The sequence below is a fragment of the Bos javanicus genome, chromosome 23 (genome assembly GCF_032452875.1).
Source record: "Bos javanicus breed banteng chromosome 23, ARS-OSU_banteng_1.0, whole genome shotgun sequence".
NCBI lineage: Eukaryota > Metazoa > Chordata > Mammalia > Artiodactyla > Bovidae > Bos > Bos javanicus.
In genome coordinates this window covers 10,249,316-10,274,545 of record NC_083890.1, presented here as the reverse complement: position 1 = coordinate 10,274,545, position 25,230 = coordinate 10,249,316, and the positions used below count along the sequence as shown (strand labels likewise).

The window sequence follows — 25,230 nt, the reverse complement described above, 5'->3', positions numbered from 1 at the left end:
GACAAAGGTTGAGCTCAATACGCATGGCTGAATGGTGGGCTGGCTGGCGGGCTAAATGGAGAGATGAATAAAGAATGGATATATCCTAGGTCATACTGTCTATGTTAGCAGAAACTAGAACTAGAATCTATGAAAAAAGTCACATTTTCCTTCTCTGTTCTGAATGCATTATTGGCTTTAGGCAAGAGCAAAACAACTCTGACCTAGTAAGCACTTAAATAAACAACTCCCCCCTACAAAACAAAACAACAACAACAATACTTCTTAAGGATAATGACAATTTTCCACACAGACCTTTTTTCTGGCCCTAAGGGTTTACCAAAGAATTGGCATTAAGAAGTTCAAATCATCCTATATCAGATTGCCATGGAAACAGCAGTGCTTGCCACTGGAGCATCACGTGGATTCCTATCAAGTTGCCTGTGGTGCTTTTTCCCGGGGCCTGGGGCCTCACACAGCCCCTCTGTGCTTCTTGCCCAGAATGCAGGCATGATCTCCGCAAATTTCCACTGAAGCATCTACTGATTATCTTGGGATGGAACAGGCAAAGAGCTGTGTCCCAGCTCTATTCTTTCTGTTTTCTTTGGTGGACCCAGAAGTCTATTTGGAATTCTGCTCCAAGGTAGAAACAAATACTGCCCTCCTTCCAGGCTGTGGCCCGTCCTGCCTTACAGACTCTCCCTTCACTACTGTGGGGACACTGGGATAACGTAAGAGTTGTGAACTAGTCACCCTCCAGTCTTTGTGTGTGCGGATATGGTCAGGGGACTTCTGGGTCAATCTTTGCGATAAAGAGAAAAAATCATCTCAGAGCATCTTCTCATTTGAGATTTGCCCAAATTAGGGCGCCACTGCAGAGGAATGCCCATGCCTCCCTCTTTCAGAACCATGATAATTGAAGTTCATTTCTGCTGACTGGCAGTATTCACTGCCCCAGCTGTCCAAGACTTCACTTAGTTGGGTCTGTGACCTGCCTACATAGACCACCATTATGTTACGTGAGTCTTGAAGTTCTCATGAAACTACAGGGTTCATTCAGTCCCACTCTGCTGTTTATGGAGGAACCAGAGATCAAATTGCCAACATCCGTTGGATCATAGAAAAAGCAAGGGGATTCCAGAAAAACACCTACTTCTGTTTCATTGAACATGCCAAAGCCTTTGACTGTGGGGATCACAAAAAACTGGAAAATTCTTAAAGAGATGGGAATACCAGACCACCTTACCTGCCTCCTGAGAAACCTGTACGCAGATCAAGAAGCAACAGTTAGAACTGGACATGGGACAATGGACTGGTTCAAAACTGGGAAAGGAGTACGTCAAGGCTGTATATTGTCACCCTGCTTATTTAACTAATATGCAGAGTGCATCGTACAAAACACTGGGCTGGAGGAAGCACAGGCTGGAATCAAGATTTCTGGGAGAAATATCAACAACCTCAGATATTCAGATGATACCACTCTAATGGCAGAAGGCAAAGAGGAACTAAATAGCCTCTTGATGAGAGTGAAAGAGGAAAGTAAAAAAGCTGACTTAAAACTCAGCGTTCAAAAAACAAAGATCATGGCAGCCAGTCCCATCACTTCATGGCAAATAGATGGAAACAGTGACAGATTTTATTTTCGTGGGCTCCAAATTCACTGCAGACGGTGACTGCAGCCATGAAATTAAAAGATGCTTGCTTCTTGGAAGAAAAGCTATGACAAACCTAGACAGTATATTAAAAAGCAGAGCCATCTCTTAGCCAACCAACATCTGTATAGTCAAAGCTATGGTTTTTCAGTAGTCATGTATGGATGTGAGAGTTGAACTATAAAAAAGGCTGAGTGCCGAAGAATTGATGCTTTCTAACTGTGGTGCTGGAGAAGAGTCTTGAGAGTTCCTTGGACTGCAAGGAGATCAAACCAGTCAATCCTAAAGGAAATCAACCCTGAATATTCATTGGAAGGACTGAAGCCGAAGCTCCAATACTTTGGTCCCCCAATGAGAAGAGCTGTCTCATTGGAAAAGACCCTGATACTGGGAAAGATTGAGGGCAGAAGGAGAAGGGGATGACAGAGGATGAGATGGTTGGATGGCATCACTGACTCAATGGACATGAGTTTGAGCAAATTCAGGTAAATAGTGAAGGACAGGGAAGTCTGGTGTGCTGCAGTCCATGGGGTTGCAAAGAGTCAGACACAACTGAGTGACCAAACAACTGGCTACCACTCTTTGGTACCTCTTGGTGCCACACCCTGTGCCAGGCTCCGAGGGCTCATAGTTTCATTTAATCTTCATGACATCCCTTTGAGGTAGGTACGATGGTTATCTCCTCTTTTTTTTTTTTTTAATTTTATTATTATTATTTTTAATCTCCTCTTTAGATGAAGAAATAGAAGCTCAACCAGTAGCTTGGCTAAAGTCACACGCTGGAAAACAGCAGAGCTAGGCCTTGAATTCTTGAGGGGCCCAAAGCCAGTGTTCTTTCCAGCACAGCCACTGTCTCCGCCAGGGAGATGAAGGGCATCTTCATCTCCAGAGCCTCCGGTTCCTACAGTGAGGCGAAGGTTGCGGGGGTGGTGTGTGGGGGTGGCTGGTTTCACAGAGGCTCTTGGGATCTGCCTTGCTAGGGTTTAGTTTAGGCATAGTTCCTAAGGGCTCAGATATCCCTGGGAGACAGGAAGAGCAACAGAACTCAGATCACATCTTCAAACATATGCTCCCCTATCTGCAAACCCAGAGTCCTTTCTCAAGCCCATCTCTTCTCTCATCAGTAAACAGAGTGCACAATCCTGCTTTTCTTCCCGATACACAGACTTCTATTTATTTACTGATTTTTTACTATCTCTGCAGACTTCACCCTAAAGCCCAGCGGAAGATCTGGGCCCCTTCCCGATCACCCCCGCTGTTAGCTCTCTCTCCCCCGTTACTGTCTGCACCATTTATCTCAGGCTGCCTTGAGTAGCCCATCCTGTGTCTGTGGCTAGCACATTCCTTGAGGACAGGACCTGTATCAAGAACACCCGCCTCCCCCATTATTGCCTAGCTCAGTGAGAACACTTAGTAGGTATTCAAGAATGAAATGAAAGCCCTATTTAATGTTCCCTTATTTCTGTTTTGCTCCTCCTTATAGCCCCAGCACTTAATTCAGTACCTGGCACACTCTGGAGACTTAATAAATGTGGAATAAATCAGTAATGAATGGTGAAGGACTCCCCTGGTGGTCCGGTGGATAAGAATCCGCCTGCCAATGCAGGGGACGTGGGTTCGGTCCCCGGTCCAGGAAGATTCCACGTGCTGTGGGGCAACTAAGCCTGTGCTCCACAACTACTGAGCCAGCTTTATAGAGCTTGTGTGCTGCAAGCACTGAAGCCTGCTCCTAGAGCCTGTGTTCCACAACAGGAGAAGCCCCCGCGATGAGAAGCCCTTGTACTGCAACTAGACGGCAGCCCCACTCGCTGCAACTAGAGAAAACTGACACACAGCAATGAAGACCCAGGGAAGCCATAAATTAATCAATTAAAAAAATAATGAATGATGAGAAATGAATGAGTGAACTGAAGGAGGCGATCAAAGAGTATCTTCTCTATTAGACTGTTGGGACTCTTCCTGACTGCTGGTCAGGAAGGTGGAATTCTTCAGTGACTCAGCTGGACTTGGGGTTTTGAAGGGGCAAACCACAGAGCAATTTGCTCTGTCAAGCCTGGTCCTAACTCTTGCCCCTACATCCATAGACACAGGAGCCTGAGCTGTGACTGAAGAGGAGATTCTTCTTTACGTGGTGATCTCAGGAGGATAGAGGTGGGTTACCCTCAGGACTGATGAGTCAATTCCCAATTCAAATGTGAGTCAAACCAGTCTTCGTATTTGTTTATCATTTGTCTGCCTCTTTTTCCCTGTAGAATTGGAAATAGAACTCAAACCAAATTTGATCCCAAAGAGAAGCAAAGAAAACATGGCTATTTTAATACTAAGTGAGCCAGTCTAAAAATGGATCCACCAAATGTAGTGTAGGATCCTGGATTGGATCCTGGAACAGAAAAAGGACATCAATAGAAAAACTGGCTCAATCTATAGTTGATGGTAACGTATCAACGTTAATGTCTGAGGGTTGGCAAATGGACTGTGGTTATATGAGAGGGTAACAATAGGTGAGGGATGGGGGCCTCCCAGGTGGTACTAGTGGTAAAGACCCTGCCTGCCAATGCAGGAGACACAGGAGATGCAGGTTTGATCCCTGGGTTGGGAAACTCCCTTGGAGTAGGGCATGGCAACCCACTCTAGTATTCTTGACTGGAGAATCCCATGGACAGAGGAGCCTGGTGGGCTGCAGTCCCTAGGGTGGCAGAGTGTCGGACATGACTGAAGCGACTTGGCATGCACACACGGGTGAAGGATATACAGAACTATCTGTACCATCTTTGCAACTTTTCTGTATATCTATCATTATTTCAGAATACCAAGTTTATTATTATTAAAGTAAAAAAAAAAACGAACAAAGGTTGCCCAAGACTATTAGACACATGGTGCCTGCCGCCCAGCAGGGGCTCAGTTAACACCTGCTAATATTGAGGGGACTGAATTAATATAGGTCACCTGCATGAGTTGCTTTCCAAATAGATGTTTCCACTGCATAATCAACACATTCAGAATTTTACCCAATTTTCCATTCAACTGTCTTTTACTTTAGTCCAAAGGCTTGTTTGGAGAAAATAATTTTTTGTCTATTTGGTTGGAGAGATTAAACATGTAAAATACAAATTACTTTCTATTCAGTGAATTGAAAGATACTGATTCCAGCACAACAGGGGGAGTTACAGCCACCTCCACCCAGTGATGTCATTTCTGTACATTTCATAAAAAGGTTTTTTTTTTTGCATACATCATGTCATTTGATCTCACTTCCTTAACCAATGTGCAAATGATTGCTTGGCCCATGGAGTTTGGTAGGAGAGCTGATGTGTTGCTTGCAAAACAACTTCTGAAATCATTAGAGAAGATAAAGAAATTTAGGAATGAAGAGAGTCCCAGTCTTGGCTCATTGTGGTAGCTAATCTCTCTGAACACCTGTTTCCCACTTTGTAAAATGGGTATAAATATAGGATGGTGAGAAGATAAAAGTAAATGATTTATGCAAAGCTTTAGGCATAATACCTGGCACATTCCAAGGGCCTGATAAATAGTATTATTAGTGTGAGTCAGAGCAGAGTTCATGTTACAGAAAACACTGCCATCTCAGGCAGATAAAGAACTCTGGGGATGATTTTTGATGAGGACATTTTGATTCTGAAAAGTGCACCCAGCAGCCAGGGCTGAACTTCAGGTTGTATCTGGGCAACAACACACACATACTCACGCTCGCTGGCAAGAGGGGGCAAGAGTGGTTTAAAGAACTTTGGAGAGGCTTCTAGTTCCACTAATAGAGCGCTGAGCTGAAAAGAAAACTCTCCAGCTTTAGTAACAACATTGTCTTCATCATCAGTGACCACAACAGAACTGTGGCTGACTTCACAAGTAAGAAAGAAAACAGAAATGAAAAAGGAACTGAAAGTCAGTGCCGAGTGAGAGAAAGCTGTTGCTGTGATTATTGGACCAGAAACTGGCAGCGACAGGGCCTTGGTTCTGCTGTGTGAGGGTCAGTTGAACCGAGACCCTGCTTAAAGCCAGGGTCATCCAACAGCTGCTGGGCCAATGAAACATGGCAATGGCCTGCCTCTGTGTAGGGCTCTCAGTGAAACAACATAAAGTCTCCCGTAAACATGCAAAGCCCCCAAGCTGGCATTATCTGTGGCTTAGAGCTTGAATTGACACCACCTACAGGGTAATCACCATAAACATTGGTCCTGAGTTGCTGATCACCCTGGGCACCTGGCCAGGACCAAGGCAAACCAGCTCAGACAGTCAGTCCTTCCACTGCCCAGGCCACACAGAATTCCCATAGAAAAACCAAGTCCTTGTGCAGATGAGTTCACAAGGGAAGTATTAAAAAATATTAACCAGACCAAGTTGGAGTCCAGTTCTCTGTTTTAATAAATTTAACAACATCTCTAGGGTGTTCTTTTAGTTAAGTTTGAAAACTGCCGCATGACCTATGCTTTTCCATTTCAAGATCATTTTCTTTGCCCTTGTTCATCCATTCATTCAGCATTCATTCATCAAAGACTGATTTTGTGATGACTATTTGCCCAGCACATTCAGGATTTCTTTTGTCTCTCATCATAACATCCTAGGAATGTGTTCCCACCCCCAAGTTCCAGATGGGAAAACTAAGGAGGCAGCAGGTCGCTGGTGGACTGAGGACCAGCCCAGCCTAGCCCTTCAATCCTGGGAGCTGCGTTCTCCATCAGCCCTGCCGAGTCTTGTCCCTTGACTGAGCCACAAAGACAGGCACAGGGTGACTGAGGAAAGAAGTCGCCAGAGCCAAGCTTCTCACAGAGGCACTGTTGTCTTCTCAGCACCGACTGAGGCCCCAGCGGGTCCCCTAACAGGAGTACACGTGGGTGAGCTTCAGCCGCCCGTGGCTCCAGGGCCTCAGGAGGGGTGGCAGGGGCTGCCCGAGGCGGCAGCGACCAGGCACGGGAGGCAGACCAAAACGCCCGTCTCCACTGCAGGAGGCAAGCCGGGTCCTGCTGTGCCCACGCGTGTGGGGTGGGGCCCCAGCTACTCCCCTGGGCCTCCCAAGGGCTCTGCAGGGTCCTTTTGGAACCCATATCCTGTCCGGAAGGACAGCTTGCCTTCCTTCCCGACAATGCAAGCCCGTCTGTTGCACCTGTATATCTCACAGCCTGGAAGACTCTTCTCTCAGAAAACAAAGTTCTCCCTCCCTTCCTTCCGCCTCCGAGAGGCCTCCCCGCCCAGCCCACCTGACACCTCACCCTCTGATCACTCACCACACCCTTTGCTGGCTTTATTTTCTCCTTTGAGCATGCCTGTTGGTGTTTTTCTATGTTGAGTTATTTATGGCTTGATTTCACGGAGGGAGAGCCAGCTTCATGAGGGCAGAGAGCTGTTTTGTTCGAGGCTGGATCCCTAGGACCTAGGATGAGCAACAGGGCAAATGGCCTGTCTTATCATTGTACATTCAGCCAGAAACTGGTCCTCAACTCTTTTGTCTGCGCATTAAGCAGGTTAGACAAGAGCAGTGACTTTCAAACTTAAAACAAAAAAAAATAATTGGAGATCAGGGGAGGCACAGGGGAAAAAAATCATTGGAACACTTTGTTTAAATGAAATTTTATGAAGAATGGAAAATAGCAGCATTGTACTCACTGAAGCTGGGGGAAGGCCATGGGGCTTCAGTGTGTATCCTCTCCCTGCTCTTTTCTTCCTAGCCCCACCTCACCCACCCGCCAGAATCCTGGGGTTCCTTAGAACACAGTTTGGAAATCACTAGCCTGAGTGAGGTCCACCTTCAATCAGTCACTTCCACATCCAAAGTATAAATACAATCATCCATAAAGTTGAGGAGTTGGAGTTGCTGACCTTCCTTCTATGGCATTCTAGTATTATAAGTCATCTTAGGTAAACGCCAAAGTAGAAATTGCAGACACATTCAGTGTCACGCCTGCCAAAGGCTGGCAGTTGTCAGGCGTTTATCAAGCAGTACTTGTTGGACCAGTAGTTTGTGGGAGCCACGGGACCAGTAAGATCTCAGGTTGCTCAACCAATCTAGTTGATGGGATGAGACACAATGTCTGAAACAATTAAGACAGGATACCATCAAGTGGACAGATTCAATGGGTGAACTTGAGATCCTGGAAAGAGATCCAGGGGGTAAAATGGGACGGTGTGTTGGGAAGAGGTGTTTTCTCTGGATAGGACACCAGAAAGTCTAGGCAGGGGACACAGAAGGACTGGGGGGCACTCACATGCCCGCTGCCAGGAGGGCAGCCTGCTGATGGTTCAGTGCTGAGCCCCTCCTCAGCCAACACACTGGACTTGACCTGGTGTTTATGAAATCCAGATCTTGGTCCCAGGAAGGACAGACTTTTTCCATCATCATCATCATATATCTCATACATCAAACTATAACTACTATGACAATGACTGCTAGTTGTCCCCAATATCCATTCTCCCCTTCTTCCTTAGTAGTTGAGCCTTCAATTTTTAGCTGGACACATGGTATTCCAGAATAGAGTCTACATTTCCCAGGCTCCCTTGCAGTCAGGTGTGGTCATGAAAAGGACTTCTGATCCGTGGGATGTGAGGTGACACAATGTGTGTCATCTTCAAGGCCTGCCCTCAGAGGGGAGAGGTGTGCCCCCCTTTCCCCTCTGCAACTAGCTGGAATGCAGACGTGGTGAGGAGCCCTCTTGGACTGTGAGCAACACGGTGGAAGGAACCTAGGTCCTAACCTGGAGCCAACACACCAGCCTTGGGGGGCTGGGGTGCAAAGACCACAAGAGCGAGCAATGCTCTTGTGTTTTGTTGAAGCTCTGCCCCTCCGACCAGTGCAACTGCAGTGTCAATCCGAGTTTGCAGAGCTCATTCCCAAGGACCACTGCTGATCTGGAGCAAGCTGTGGGGAGGGATCGGCAGGCATATTCCCTCCCACTGCTCCGTAGCTGAGCTGAGTCTCAGGGTGGCCTGGCCAAGGTCACTTGCTGAGTGGATTGCTGGGACCAGAGGAAAGGGAAGGTGGACAGAGTTCGGACTTTGGGTTCAGACTAGCTCTAGTTTGAAGCCTACCTCGCTGCTTCCTAAACCCTGTTCTGAAAAACCGTGTGAAAATAAGGTGAGTGGCAAACTAGACTCACAATGTGACTGTAGACGCTTTTGTTCTCAGAATCCAGACAGCCTGCTTCCTAGACAAGTGCTCTTTCCCACCGGGATTCCCATCTCTGAGACAAGCGCCCTCCGAGAGCCAGCCACGGGAGCACCAAGGGACCGACAGGAGCGAGGAGACTCTCACAGGGGTGATGTCTGCGGTGGGACTTGGAGGATGGGGAGACGGGACACGGGGAGAAAAGAAAGGGGCCGGCACCCATGGGAGAGGGGACAGCTTGAGCAAAGGCACAGAGGCAGGACACAGCCTGAGACTGCTGTGCACTCGAAGAGGAGAGCTCTCATTCCAACCCTCAGCCTCAGCTCCCTCCTTTTCCTATTTTACTTAGTGCTTTGGGTGTTTAGTGGGGTGTCACCGTGAGAAGGCAGTGGAAGAGATCTTGGAAAATAATTACTTCTAGAGGACGAAACAAAGTCACCTGATGAGCTCAGCTAAAAGGCAGCTAAAAGTCCCCTGCCCCTGTCCCCCACCCGGCAGGGGAACAGCCACTGAGGCTGGTACCCAGCACCATTCTTTCCCAGGAGACCAACCAGCCTCACTCCCCCTGGGCTTCTCAGACTCAGTCCTTACCTGGAGAGATAACCTGTTGTGAAATGTTCCTGCAGAAAACAAAGCCTAGGGAGGCTACATGCAACTTCTATGCAGATTCCAAATTGTTTCAAAATGATATTAAAAGAAACAGAACAAAGCCGGGTTGGGAATATGCAGACGAAGCCCCATTGGTAAATATTGATAAGTGTTGAAGTTAGATGATGGGTGGGTTCTTGAGGGTGCATTATATTATTCTCTCCCAGACACTTTAAAATTTTCCACTTAAAAAGGTTATTTAAGAGCTTCTGGAGATCCAACCAGTCCATTCTGAAGGAGATCAGCCCTGGGATTTCTTTGGAAGGAATGATGCTAAAGCTGAAACTCCAGTACTTTGGCCACTTCATGTGAAGAGTTGACTCATTGGAAAAGACTCTGATGCTGGGAGGGATTGGGGGCAGGAGGAGAAGGGGACGACAGAGGATGAGATGGCTGGATGGCATGACTGACTCAATGGACGTGAGTCTGAGTGAACTCCGGGGGTTGGTGATGGACAGGGAGGCCTGGCGTGCTGCGATTCATGGGGTCTCAGAGTCGGACACGACTGAGCGACTGATCTGATCTGATCTGATCTGGTGGCTCAGTGGTAAAGAATCTGCCTGCCAATGCAGAAGACACGGGTTTGATCCCGGGCCAGGAGGATCTCACGTGCGACTGAGCAACCAAGCCTGTGCGTCACAATTGGGCCTGTGCTCTAGAGCTTGGGAGCCACGGCTACTGAGCGCATGTGCTGCAGCTAGTAAACTCTGAGCTTTAGCAGCTGAGGAGCTAGTTTAGTTGGTTGAGTAGTAGTGTAGTTCTCTGTGCTCCACAAGAGAAACCACCGCAATGAGAAGCCCACACACCACAGCTAGAGAGTAGCCCCCGCTTGCCACAACTAGAGAAAAGCCAGGCAGTAACAAAGACCCAGCACAGCCAAGAATAAAGAAAGATTTTTTTAAAGTTATTTAAGGATTTCCCTGGCAGTTCAGTGGTTAAGACTCCACGCTCCCAATGCAAGGGGCACGGGTTTGATCCCTGGTTGAGGAACTAACCACATGCCAAGCAGTGTAAGAGTTCTATTCATCTTTCAGGCCCCTGGACTTCCCTGGTGGCTCAGACAGTAAAGCGTCTGCCTACAATACGGGAGACTGGGTTCAATCCCTGGGTCAGTGATTTACAAGTTATTGAAAAATAACTTTCAAGAAGTTATTTGAAAGTTTAAGAAATGTACATGAATGTTCATAACGACATCATTTATAATAGCTCAAACTAAAAACAACCCAAACATTCCCTGACAAATGGATTTTAAAAATGTGTTATATCCACACAAGGAAATATTATTCAACGATAAAAAGGAGCGAAGTACTGACATGTGCTATAATGCATGAGTTTAGAAAACACTATGCTAAGTGAAAGAAGCCAGACACAAAAGGACAAATATTGTATTGTATAGACTCCATTTATATTAAATGTCCAGAATAGGCAAATCTATAGAGATAAGAAGTAGGTTAGTGGCTGCCAGGCAACTGAATGGAGGAATTGAGAGGTAATAGCTAAGGGGTTTGGCGTTTCTTTGACAGGTAATTAAAATGTTGTATGATTGATTGTGATGTTGGAGATACAACTGCAAATATACAAAAAGCCATAGAAAAAGAGAGCCAGTAGAGGCTCCCAGCCATGGGTTTTCATAGGCTTCGATGTGAGCTCGGGCAAAAGGTGAGGTATGGACCAGCCCCTGAAACAAGGTCTGTCTTCCTCAGTTATGGCTCAGCCAGAGGAATTCACAGAATCTAGCCCAGTCTGAAGCCTCTGGAGCAACACCGTTTTTCTGTATTCTGGAAAAATCCATGCCCCATTAATAAATATGGAATTTTGTTAGTCCTCAATGCCTGACCCATTTTCTTTGCCCGGTTGTACAATCTTAGACTCGCAAGGGGTAGTACGTCTTAGTTTTGCCAAGGGCACTGGGGCTTAACCGAGGCTGCACACCAGGATCACCTGGGGGTTGAATGAACGCTGGTGCCGGCTTCCGCCCCAAGAGATCCTCATTTAATTAGTGTGGGGAGAAGCCTGGGCAGTGGATGTTTTCAAAGCTCCCAGGTGATTCGAACGTGCAAGATTGAGAATCATTGACTAAGTGAAGAATTTTTTAATGACTAGGAAAAAATAGCAAAAATGTGGCATGGAGTATGGTGAGTATTTAGTCATGAAACTTCTCTTTTAGATTTATGTTCACACTGGGTCACAATGTGAAAAGTACTTCTTACTGTAACTTTCAGCCTGGGGGTTTGGAGACCCCAGGTTGACGGGTCCTGTCAGTCACCGAGATAAACGAAGGGGACCCACCAGCGGCAATCAGGTGCCCCCCAGCCTCTGCGTGGGCCTCTCCAAGGACAGATGCTCCCCTGCTTCCAAATAGCCCTTTCCCACCTTGGACAGCTCTTGCTGAGTCAAAAGCTGCCTTTCTGAAACTGTCACATCAAACCCTGACACCAGAGGACTGAGGACTTTAGCACCCCCTGAAGGCATTATGTGTCCCAATCACGTGACTTTGCCCTGCTGTCAAGCAGAGTCTGGCTAGAAGCTGAGGCTCCTGCCCAACCTGTCTCTACATGTCAGATTTCTACTCATCTTTCAAGCCCCTGGACTTCCCTGGTGGGTCAGATGGTAAAGTGTCCGCCTACAATGTGGGAGACTGGGTTCAATCCCTGGGTCAGGAAGATCTCCTGGAGAAGGAAATGGCAACCCTCTCCAGTATTCTTGCCTGGAAAATCCCATGGACAGAGGAGCCTGGTAGGCTACAGTCCATGGGGTCGAAAAGAATGGGACAGGACTGAGCGACTTCACTTTACTTTTCAAGCCCTATCTTGAATGCCCCTTCCATGAGGTCTTCCACTATGGGATCTGTTTGCTCTCTCCCTCTGCACTCTTCTGCCTTTTAATTTTCTAATATATGGTTGGAACTTGTTATACGATAACTCGTTGGTTACTGCCTTTGAGTTTGAGTAAACCGTGAGCTCCTTGAGGGCATGGGTGGAGCTTCATCTTGTGTTATATCTCTGTATCTTCTGCAGGGCCCAGTTATATGCTCCATACACAATCACTGGATGAACAAATGAACAATTGGCTTGCCATGAAGTTTTTATAGGGAGGAAGGTACCAAGTAGCAGCTTAAGTGGAAATGGGATTTTAAGTTCACCAAATCCTCCTTCTTTAATAAGAGAAAAAATGCATAACTTTGGTATTTGAGCCAGTGCTTGAAAGGTAAGTTGAAATTTGACAGGGAGAGAAAAGTCGAGGAGTAGTTTCTAGCCTCAGGTTGGAAATCCTGAATCCCCCCCCAGCTGGTTGTCAGGAAAACCATCTCTCCTCAGATGGGTAAATGAATGAACATTCATTCTCCAATGCAATTCTAATGAAAACCAGGCTCTTGTGTTAAGTGTTTTGCAAACATTTTCAGGTGCCCCCAAATTGCCCCTAATGCAGAACTAGGCTCATGTTAGCAGAAGATGGACCCACAGCTACCTCCGCTTCCAATGAAGAGAACACCATCTGAGGACGGAAAAGCCCAGGCTCCGAACAAGAGGACAGGGCTTGGCCTGCAGGAGAGAGGCTGGGGGCATGTGTTGAAGTAGTCTTTTTAAGAGACAAGCCTGTTGTTTGTATGCAGATAGTATGATTAGTTACACATAAAGTATAGGATAATCTACCAAGGAACTTTTAGAAATATTTGAGGATGTTCATGAGCTTGCCCAAGACAATATCAACAAACAAAAGCCATCAACATTACTTTATATCAGCAATAATCAATTAGATTAGAAAACGCCGCAGAAAAAAGATCTTGTTTCCTCTAGCAACAAAAGCTATGAAATCTCATAAAAGACACAAAAAATCTTTACTGAAGGACAAAAAAGGTCAGAAGAAATAGAGAGATGGGTAGGCTATTAATATATTATAAATGAGAAGCTATAATTTCAATCAAAATCCTAATAGAGCTCTTTCACATGAGGGAAAAGGGGGTCAAGAATAAGAGTCAAGGGATTTCCCTGGCGGTACAGTGGATAAGAGTCTGTCTGCCAATGCAGGGGACACGGTTTTGATCCCTGGTCTAGGAAGATTCCACGTGCCACGGAGCAACTAAGCCCGTGCACCACAGTTACTGAGCCGGAGCACTGCACCTACTGAAGCCCGGACGCCTGGAGCCCACGTTCCACGAGAGAAGCCACAGCAATGAGAAGTCTGCAGACCGCAACTGGAGAGTAGCCCCTGCTCACCGCACTGGAGGGAAAGCAAAGACCTAGTGCAACAACCACAAAAACCGGCACAAAGAGTGAGAGTCAATATTTGAAGAAGAAATTTTAAAAAGAAGGAGAAGGCTGCCATATATCTATACCCCTTATTATAAGACTATCATGATCAAAATACTGTGATATAGTGCAGAAATAGACAAATTCACCAATAGAAGAGAAGAGAGACTCCAGGGATTCCAGGAACTTGAATAAGCTAGAGGCAGCATCTCAAACAAGTGTGGAAAGTTCAGTTCAGTTCAGTTCAGTCGCTCAGTCGTGTCCGACTTTTTGCGACTCCATGAACTGCAGCACACCAGGCCTCCCTGTCCATCACCAACTCCCGGAGTTCACTCAGACTCACATCCATCGAGTCAGTGATGCCATCCAGCCATCTCATCCTCTGTCGTCCCCTTCTCCTCCTGCCCCCAGTCCCTCCCAGCATCAGAGTCTTTTCCAATGAGTCAACTCTTCACATGAGGTGGCCAAAGTACTGGAGTTTCAGCTTTAGCATCATTCCTTCCAAAGAAATCCCAGGGCTGATCTCCTTCAGAATGGACTGGTTGGATCTCCTTGCAGTCCAAGGGACTCTCAAGAGTCTTCTCCAACACCACAGTTCAAAAGCATCAATTCTTCAGCACTCAGCCTTCTTCACAGTCCAACTCTCACATCCATACATGACTACTGGAAAAACCATAGCCTTGACTAGACAAACCTTTGTTGGCAAAGTAATGTCTCTGCTCTTGAATATGCTATCTAGGTTGGTCATAACTTTCCTTCCAAGGAGTAAGCGTCTTTTAATTTCATGGCTGCAGTCACCATCTGCAGTGATTTTGGAGCCCAAAAAACTAAAGTCTGACACTGTTTCCACTGTTTCCCCATCTATTTCCCACGAAGTGATGGGACAAGATGCCATGATCTTTGTTTTCTGAATGTTGAGCTTTAAGCCAACATTTTCACTCTCCACTTTCACTTTCATCAAGAGGCCCTTTAGTTCCTCTTCACTTTCTGCCATAAGGGTGGTGTCATCTGCATATCTGAGGTTATTGATATTTCACCCGGCAATCTTGATTGCAGCTTGTGCTTCTTCCAGCCCAGTGTTTCTCATGATGTACTCTGCATATAAGTTAAATAAGCAGGGTGACAATATACAGCCTTGACATACTCCTTTTCCTATTTGGAACCAGTCTGTTGTTCCATGTCCAGTTCTAACTGTTGCTTCCTGACCTGCATACAGCTTTCTCAAGAGGCAGATCAGGTGGTCTGGTATTCCCATCTCTTTCAGAGTTTTCCACAGTTTATTGTGATCCACACAGTCAAAGACTTTGGCGTAGTCAATAAAGCAGAAATAGATGTTTTTCTGGAACTCTCTTGCTTTTTTGATGATCCAGCGGATGTTGGCAATTTGATCTCTGGCTCCTCTGCCTTTTCTAAAACCAGCTTGAACATCTGGAAGTTCACGGTTCACATATTGCTGAAGCCTGGCTTGGAGAATTTTGAGCATTACTTTACTAGCGTGTGAGATGAGTGCAATTGTGCGGTAGTTTGAGCATTCTTTGGCATTGCCTTTCTTTGGGATTGGAATGAAAACTGACCTTTTCCAGTCCTGTGGCCACTGCTGAGTTTTCCAAATTTGCTGGCATATTGAGGGCAGCACTTTCACAGCATCATCTTTCAGGATTTGAAATAGCTCAACTGGAATTCCATCACCCTCCACTAGCTTTGTTTGTAGTGATGCTTCCTAACGCCCACTTGACTTCACATTCCAGGATGTCTGGCTCTAGGTCAGTGATCACATCATCGTGATTATCTGGGTCATGAAGATCTTTTTGTACAGTTCTTCTGTGTATTCTTGCCACCTCTTCTTAATATCTTCTGCTTCTGTTAGGTCCATACCATTTCTGTCCTTTATCGAGCCCATCTTTGCATGAAATGTTCCCTTGGTATCTCTAATTTTCTTGAAGAGATCTCTAGTCTTTCTCATTCTGTTGTTTTCCTCTATTTCTTTGCATTGATTGCTGAGGAAGGCTTTCTTATCTATTCTTGTTATTCTTTGGAACTCTGCATTCAGATGCTTCTATCTTTCCTTTTCTCCTTTGCTTTTTGCTTCTCTTCTTTTCACAGCTATTTGTAAGGCCTCCCCAGACAGCCATTTTGCTTTTTTGCATTTCTTTTCCATGGGGATGATCTTGATCCCTGTCTCTACAGTGTCATGAACACAGTCCATAGTTCATCAGGCACTCTATCGATCACATCTAGGCCCTTAAATCTATTTCTCACTTCCACTGTATAATCATCAGGGATTTGATTTAGGTCATACCTGAATGGTCTAGTGGTTTTCCCTTTCTTCAATTTAAGTCTGAATTTGGCAATAAGGAGTTCATGATCTGAGCCACAGTCAGCTCCTGGTCTTGTTTTTGTTGACTGTATAGAGCTTCTCCATCTTTGGCTGCAAAGAACATAATTAATCTGATTTTGGTGTTGACCGTCTGGTGTGTTCATGTGTAGAGTCTTCTCTTATATTGTTGGAAGAGGGTGTTTGCTATGACCAGTGCATTTTCTTGGCAAAACTCTATTAGTCTTTGCCCTGCTTCATTCCGTATTCCAAGGCCAAATTTGCCTGTTACTCCAGGTGTTTCTTGACTTCCTACTTTTGCATTCCAGTCCCCTATAATGAAAAGGACATCTTTTTTGGGTGTTAGTTCTAAAAGGTCTTGTAGGTCTTCATAGAACCGTTCAACTTCAGCTTCTTCAGCGTTCCTGGTTGGGGCATAGACTTGGATTACTGTGATATTGAATGGTTTGCCTTGGAAATGAATAGAGATTATTCTGTCGTTTTTGAGATTGCATCCAAGTACTGCATTTCGAATTCTTTTGTTGACCATGATGGCTACTCCATTTCTTCTGAGGGATTCCTGCCCGCAGTAGTAGATATAATGGTCATCTGAGTTAAATTCACCCATTGCAGTCCATTTCAGTTCGCTGATTCCTAGAATGTCGACATTCACTCTTGCCATTTCTTGTTTGACCACTTCCAATTTGCCTTGATTCATGGACCTGACATTCCAGGTTTCTATGCAATATTGCTCTTTACAGCATCGGACCTTGCTTTTATAACCAGTCACAACCACAGCTGGGTATTGTTTTTGCTTTGGCTCCATCCCTTCATTCTTTCTGGAGTTATTTCTCCACTGATCTCCAGTAGTATATCGGGCACCTACTGACCTGGGGAGTTCCTCTTTCAGTATCCTATCATTTTGCCTTTCATACTGTTCATACTTAAGCGTGGGCGGCTGCGACCGGCGCACTTAAGCGCGGCGGAGAGGAGCTACCCCACGTCCGAGGTCAGGGGCAGAAGCTGGGAGGACCCCATGCCCGAAGGGCGGTGGCCAAGAGGAGTTACCCCACGTCCGAGGTCAGGGGCAGTGGCTGAGAGTGCCAGGCTGCGATGGTGCACGAATGGCCAAGAAGAGCTACTCAAGCCTGAGGTCAGGGGCAGCAGCCGAGAGGAGCTACCCACCATCCGAGGCCAGGGGTGGCCGCCGGGAGGAGTTACCCCACGCCCGGGGCCAGGGGCAGCGGCTGGGAGGACCAACTCCACATCTAAGGAGCGGTGGCTGCGCAGACACAGGAGGGCCTAGAGGAGCTATCCCACGTTGAAGGTCAGGAGGGGCGGCGGTGAAGAGATACCCCTTGTCCAAGGTAAGGAGCAGCGGCTGCGCTTTGCTGGAGCAGACGTGAAGAGATACCCCACACCCAAGGTAAGAGAAACCCAAGTAAGACAGTAGGTGTTGCAAGAGGGCATCAGAGGGCAGACACACTGAAACCATACTCACAGGAAACTAGTCAATCTAATCACACTAGGACCACAGACTTGTCTAATTCAATGAAACTAAGCCATGCCCATGGGGCCACCCAAGACGGGCGGGTCATGGTGGAGAGGTCTGACAGAATGTGGTCCACTGGAGAAGGGAATGGCAAACCACTTCAGTATTCTTGCCTTGAGAACCCCGTGAACAGTATGAACAGTATGAAAAGAGTGGAAAGAGTTGCCTATAAATAGTGTGGGGTATTTGGTTACCACAATCAAAATCTTCTATTTCTACCTCAAAAGAGCTACAAAATAAATTTCAGATGGATGAACTTAAATATGAAAGAGCAAAATTTCCAAACTCTTGAAAGAAAATACAGAAGTAATCATTGTAACAAAGTAAAGATATTAAAAAACACAAATTGTAGGAGGAAAAGATTTGATATCCCTGACTGCATCAACATTGGAGTTTTCTGAGTAACAAAGGACATTGTCAGATAAAAAGGCAAGCTATGGAATGGGATAAGTTAGCTACAATGTGCATAACTGACAAATGATTCATGTACAGCCTATATAAAGAACACCCACATGTTGAAGAGAAAAAGATTACCAGGAAAGGGTCATGAGCAGGTAAGTTACAGAAGAGGAAACGCAAGTGGGGACTTCCCTGGTGGTCCAGTGGCTAAGATTCTGTGCTCCCAATTCGGGGTCCTGGGTTCGATCCCTGGGCAGTCAACTAGATCCCATATGCTGCAACTAAAGATCTCCCGTGAACTAAGACCCAACACAGCCAAGTAAAATGTTTTGTTTGTTTTTTTTTAAGAGAAAACACAAGTGGTTGATAAATACATTGAGATGCTTAACAGCACTAGTAATCAGGGTGTGCAGATTAAATAAGCAAAATAAAATGAGATATAACTTCACATTCATCAGATTGACTTAAAACTCTTCAGTCTTGGGAGTTCACTGGTAGCCTACTGGTTAGGATTCTGTACTTCCACTGCCATGGCCCAGGTTTAATCCCTAATCAGGGAACTGAGATCCTGCCAGCCACCTGGCATGGCCAAAAAAATAAAAAACTCTACAGTCTGATAGTCCCAAAGGTTGATGATGACTTTGTGGGGAAATCAGGAACTGCTAGTGGTTAAATATATGGACGTGAGAGTTGGACTATAAAGAGAGCTGAGCTCAGAATTGATGCTTTTGAACTGTGGTGTTGGAGAAGACCCTTGAGAGTCCCTTGGACTGCAAGAAGATCCAACCAGTCCATCCTAAAGGAAATCAGTCCTGGGTGTTCATTGGAAGGACTGATGTTGAAGCTGAAGCTCCAATACTTTGGCCACCTGATGTGAAGAGCTGATTCATTTGAAAAGACCTTGATGTTGGGAAAGATTAAGGGCAGGAGGAAAAGGGGACGACAGAGGATGAGATGGTGGGATGGCATCACGAACTCAATGGACATGAGTTTGGGTAAACTCTGGGAGTTGGTGATGGTCAGGGAGGCCTGGCGTGCTGTGGTTCACGGGATCACAAAGAGTCGGACATGACCAAGCAACTGAACTGAACTGAACTGAGCAGTTAAATTGGTACAACCACTTTGGCAAATAATTTAGCCAAGTCTGCTAAAGTTCATTTGATATGTATCCTAGGGAAACATTCCATGTGGACCTGAGAGACCCAAACAGGGATGTGCATTGTTTATAACAATAAAAACTTGGCCATGTCCATCAACAGAATGGCTAAATGAACCACAATACAGTTTTAATGGAATAGATCTGAAAAGAGGTAAAGAGGATTAAAGAAAATCAGGAGACCGAGTCCTGGTTCTTGCTCTGCTTCTAACTGATGATAGGATGGGACAAGTCACGTGTCCCTCTTCGCTGAATGCTGTCCCCAGACGTTCTCGTGGCTCACTCCCTCCACTCCTTCAGGTCTCTGTGCAAATTCCACTTACTCAGAGAGGTTTCCCTGACCCTGGTGTCCATACAACCAGCATCCATGCCCCCTGACACTGCTTTGTCAAGAAGCAGAGTGCCGGGATTTCCCTGGTGGTCCAGTGACTAAGACTCTGAGCTCCCAATGCAGGGGGCCTGGGTTCGATTCCTGGTCAGGGAACTAGATCCCACGACTAACTATCCCTCATGCCACAAGGAAGATCCTGAATGCCACAACTAAGGCCTTGGTGCAGTCAAGTAAATAGATATTTAATTTAAAAAAAAAAAAGCAGCAGCAGTTAAGTGGCTTAAAGGTCAGGCTAGGTTAAAACACCAGCTTTACCAACTACTGTTTGCATGACCTTAGGCAATTGATTTAAGCTTTCTGTGACTCAGTTTCCTCCTCTGTAAAATGGAGATAATAGTAGTTTTCACCTCAGAGGGTTGCTGTGAGGACTGAATGAGTTAATACACCAAAGAGAACAGTGCCTGATTCGGGGGCGGGCTGGTTAGTAGTAAATTGCATGGCAGTTAAAATGAATGAAGTACGCTTGAGTGATGGTGGCTCAATCTCATAAACATGCTGCTGAATGAAAAGACCACACCCCTCACCCTTCCCTGAACTTCCCTCCCAGTCACAGGCATGTGGCTGGCACGCAGACCAGCCCTCGGTCACACCGCCGTCAGGGGCCCTTCTCATGGGTCTGAGTCCCTGTCCCCTGGCATCCACAGCCTGGCCAAGTCAGTTTTCAGTTCAGTTCAGTTTGGTCATGTTCGACTCTGCGACCCCATGGACTGCAGCACGCCAGGCCTCCCTGTCCATCACCAACTCAAACTCATGTCCATTGAGTCGGTGATGCCATCCAACCATCTGGGCAGTGTTTATTGATTAAACTGGATTAATTCTGAAAGTTCTCAAATGCCCGAAGACAGAGACACCACTGACCCTTCTGGCTGGTGCGTTTTAAGAAGTTGAACTAAAGACATGAGGAAATGGGGGCAGGGGAGCAGGCGAGTGACTCAAGTACCTGGAAAGAAAGAGAAATCCCAGAAAAGGGGGTGTCTCCAAGGGGAGGGAGGCTGTGACTCCAAGACCGGGGAGTAGGCGATGCTCACCCCAGCCCCTTTCTGAAGGCCTGTCCTAGGGTCCACTGGGTGACTGAAGGATGAACTGCTACATTCACAGAGGACTTGTCATTAAAAAAAAGATCTAGAAGGATCCCAGCAGAGTCCTTCCACGGGCTCCAGGAGGAGAAGTGGGATTGAGGACAAGGGGGGATGTGAGTGAAGGCTTCTTTTTCCCTTTTATACTCTAAATACTTCTGCATTGTTTGAATCGAGAAAGAAGTGATTACTTGTGAATTATGAGAAAAAAAAAATTTGTCTTGCATGGAAGGGGTACTCAGCGAATGGGTATTACAATTATTATTTAAAACAGAGAGAAAGACATCTCACCCAGCACAAATCCACAGGCAGGAAGGGGCCCTGCTGGCTCCCCTCCTCACTCTGCAGTGGGCCCCTCATCCCTGGCCCTTCCTCCAACGTGCACCAGAAAGCTGACGCCCTCACTGCTCTCACCGCCCGGCCACCTGCCCTGTTCACCCCTTGCTTCAGAGCACAGTCTCTACTGCTCTCCCTGTTTCTTTCCTCTCCCCGCTTTTTTATTGCTCATTCAACTCTATTTTTTATATGTATTTATTTTTGTCAACTTTATTTTTATATTAATTTATTCTTAATTGTCAACTTTATTATTTTTTATATTTATCTATTTTTAATTGATTGCTTTACAATATTGGTTTGATCTGTGTCATATATCTACATGAATTAACCATCAGTGTACATACGCCCCCTCCCTCTTGAATCTCCCTCCTTTCTCCCACCCATTCCCACCCCTTTGGGTTGTTACAGAGCCCCAGTTTGAGTTCCCTGAGTCAGAGTCCCTTGGACTGCAAGGAGATCCAACCAGTCCATCCTAAAGGAAATCAGTCCTGAATATTCATTGGAAGGACTGATACTGAAACTGAAGCTGCAATACTTCAGCCACCTGTTGTGAAGAGCTGACTCATTGGAAAAGACCCTAATGCTGGGAAAGATTGAAGGCTGGAGGAGAAGGGGACGACAGAGGATGAGATGGTTGGGTGGCAACACCGACTCAATGGAGATGAGTTTGGGTAAACTCCGGGAGTTGGTGATGGACAGGGAGGCCTGGCATGCTGTGGTCCATGGGGTCGTGAAGAGTTGGACACGACTGAGCGACTGAACTGAACTGAACTGAGTCCTACAGCAAATTCCCACCGGCTGTCTATTTACATGCATTAGTGTATATGGCTCCACGCTACTCTCCCCTTCATCTCACCCGCCCCCCACCTCCCCCAGCGTTGCTCTCCTTGTTTCTGCCCTCCCCTCTCCGTCTCACTCCGCACAGCCGGGCAGTTGACACATACCAACCAGTTCACTCACTCAGGCCATTAACCCTCTAACGTAACCTGAGAATGAGACGCGAATGGAATCTCAGCTGGACAGAGTAGAAACTGCGGCACAGAGCATCCAGCCGCGTGCCGCAGGCCAGTGCCGTGAAGCGCCCGCACGGGGACCCAACCCCTGAGGACTGGGCTCCAGCCCCCACTCTCGGCCACCTGTCCACTTTGCCTCCCTCCTTCCTCCCCACTCCCCAGGAGTGAAATTGGTTCTCCCCGCTACGAGGTCCCCGTGACCTGGCCCCTACCTGCCCCTCCAGCCTCAACCCCCACCCCCCTCCTCACTCCCCAACGCCACGGGCTCACTGGCTGGTCCTGCACCCAGAACAGTCTTTTTTTCCCAATCATCAAATGGCTTGCTCTCTCGCTTCACTCGGATTTCTGCTTGAATGTCACCTCCTCCAAAAGGGCCTCCCTGACCACACTTTCTCAAACAGTCCTCACTTTATTCTCTGACCCTTTCCTGCTGTGATTTTATTCATAGTTCTTATCACTTCCTGATCTGACGTTACGAGACTACTTGTTTGGAGGCTTATCATGTGTCTCCACTCTCTCTAGAATTTCTGTTCCGTGAGGGCAGGGACTTTGTCTCCAGTGCCCAGAATACAGGCTCGCACAGAATGGTAGTGCAGCAAATGAATAAATGCTCCCCCTGCCCGCCCCGGGATGGGGCCTGGGCCTGCCGTGTGGGCTGCTCGAAACAGTCCACTCCCCTTTCACGGGATGGCGCTCCTGCCTCTCCGTGTGTCACCCCATCCTTCCCTCCGGGCCCCCTGGACGAGTGGGGCAGCAGGCAAAGTGAGGCCTCCCATATTCCTTCCCAGTTTCCCTCCGCCAACCCCTCTGTCCATCCCTCCAAGCCCAGGGCTTTCACTTCCAGCCACTTGGAAGCTGGTCTGACGAATCCACGCCCACCAAGATGATGAAGATGTCAATTTGTCCTTCCCAAGGATATTTGTATTTTTAAATGAGGCCAGGATGGAGCAGCTCTTCACCCAGTGTATGGCTCTGTTATGGTGTAACTCCCAAGACAGGATGTTTCAGAGAGATACCACCTTTCCCTCTCCCAGACCCTGGGAGACAATGTCACAGGTCAGGGTGCTAAGGGAGAGGGAAACAGATTGCCAAGCTCAGCCAGTGGGTCAGAGACTGGGACCAGCAAACCCTGACCACAAATGCTATCCCACTCAACCTACATCTTCCCTTCCCACCACCCAGAAGACTTAGCTTTGTTCCCCAAAGTATCCTCAAGCCACCCTCAGACTCTGCTTTGTGGAACCCCTCCAGAAGCTCCCCAGGGAACCCAGAACAAAAGCCTTACCCATTTCGATCCCACAGATGACCAAGGCTGCCACCACCGCACCTGCCGATGTCCCAGCGAAGCGATGGGCTGTTTCCAGCATCCGGGGGGCCAGGTCCCGAAGGGCATCCACCGCCCCGGCCTGGTAGAAGGAGAGGAACCCACTGCCCGAGAAGGAGATGGAATGAGGGGTGTCAGGGTCCCCCTTGAACACCTGTTCTTCCATCTCCTCAACCTGGGACCTCCCGGGGAAGGGAGGAACCTCTCAGCGCCGATGTGCCTGAACGTCAGCCACTCTCCTGTCGAAACTTGTGGCCAAACTTCCCTGCCAGCCCGGAGCCTGGAATGTGGCTGTCGCTCCCCGGGCGGCTGGGACACCCACGGTGGCTCAGACAGCAGCTGCCTGGGCCTGTTGAGCTCGGTCAGGAGGCAGCCCCAAAGCCTGGTAAAGGCCCCGGCGGGCAGCGTCCTGGCCCTGTGAGTGCCCTCCTCTGCACTTGCCTGGTACCCCTTGGATCGCAGGTGGCCGCCACGCAGGGTCGGGCCCAGGAAGAGGTGCTGCTCAGCCCTGAGTCCCAAAGGGTTCACTCATCGGGTTGCAAAACCTCCACGGATGGGTATGGGATGGCACCTCCCTCCCCGCACGCTGCAGCTGTAAAGGGAGTAAACGCTGGCCTCCCTCCAGGAAAGGGTATTCCTTTCCCACAGCGACAGGGCTGCCAAGTTGGCTCTGGTTTCTGAGGGAGACTCGGCTTACAGCACCCATGTCCCCACCGCGACGCCCCTCCCTGGGATCCTGCTCCAGGCTCCGGGTGGCATGTGTGAGGTGTGACACAATTATTTTTATTTGTTCTTGCATAAGTGCCCCTTTGCTTACTCATCTGTTTATTCACATGTTAGGACTGGCCACCCGCAAAATTGTAAAGGAAAAGAGTTTGGGCTCCAGGGCCCCCACCCACCGCCTCTCCAGCTCTCACCTTCTCTCCTCCGCCCTTTGCCAACACACCAACTCTTAGCACTCTCTGTCCAAACCCTGAATCTCTGCGCTGTATCCTAAGTGTCCCGTAAGAAGTCAATCTGAAATCTCCATCATTCTGTGTTAGGGCATCATACTGTATGCTCACTTTGAAATGAGACATTTGAAATGTCAGTATTCATGACATCTCATGTCATGAAGTCACATGTTTGAGATGTCAGTAATCCCAAGGATGAACAGCTTGGGACCCCAGGTGTGGGGGCATCTGGGTCAGAGCAGAGAGATGATTTGGAGCCTAAAGGGAAAGGCAGGTGGTGGGGGGACCAAGGGTAGCTCCAGGGAGCCCTGGTCATGCCAGTCTGGAGCAGTGCAACATGGCCCTGGCAAGGAGAGTCTTCCTCACTACCAGCAAATGTCACTGCCCAAGGATGTTGCAAGACAGCGAAGTGGCAGGTGTCCCCCTTCTCTGTCCCCCCAGGGCACACAGAAGCTGAGTCAGAATTGGAATGGAGACACAAAGTCTCCTGCCCAACGCTCAGTCCAGCTCCATACTCTGCTAGGATGTGATAGCCACACTGAACCCACCAGGGGAAGTGAAGTGAAATGAAGTGAAATTCGCTCAGTCGTGCCCGACTCTTTGCGACTTCACGGACTGTAGCCTACCTGGCTCCTCTGTCCATGGAATTCTCTAGGCCAGAATCCTGGAGTGGGTAGCTGTTCCCTTCTCCAGGGCATCTTCCCAACCCAGGGATCGAACCCAGGTCTCCCACACCCCAGGTGGATTCTTTACCATTTGAGCCACCGGGGAAGCCCAAAACCCACCAGGGGACCTCCCGCCAACTCTGCTCACCTTACTGATCTAGTGGAACTTCACACTGGGGAGCAGTGCCCAGTGTTCGCTCAGGAAGGGGTTTTCTGTCTTGGGTAGGTAGTTCCAGCTATTTGAGAAGGGAACTCCTGACTAAATATGTCTGCAACAGAGAAAATGTGTGCGCATCTGTGTCTGCGCTTGTGTGTATGTGTGCAGACTCACACACACACACACACACACACACAGATCTGAGGCCACAGACAGGCTGGGGTGAAGAGTAGGGTGAGGCTGGGTGGAGT

The 25,230-nt window shown here is 47.6% G+C and overlaps 1 protein-coding gene across 3 annotated transcripts in view; it reads right to left on the bottom strand.

The window, feature by feature from the left end:
- Nucleotides 1-24,902, bottom strand: part of PNPLA1 (patatin like phospholipase domain containing 1) — a 57,330-nt gene extending 32,428 nt beyond the window's left edge. The window contains exon 1 of one of the 3 annotated variants that reach the window (XM_061398009.1): nucleotides 23,166-24,902. In XM_061398009.1, coding sequence (XP_061253993.1) covers nucleotides 23,166-23,370 — 205 coding nt within the window. In that variant the 5' untranslated portion in view covers nucleotides 23,371-24,902. The remainder of the gene's footprint in view (nucleotides 1-23,165) is intronic. The other 2 variants (XM_061398010.1, XM_061398011.1) reach the window with 2 other exon arrangements.
- Between the last annotated feature and the right edge of the window lie 328 nt (nucleotides 24,903-25,230).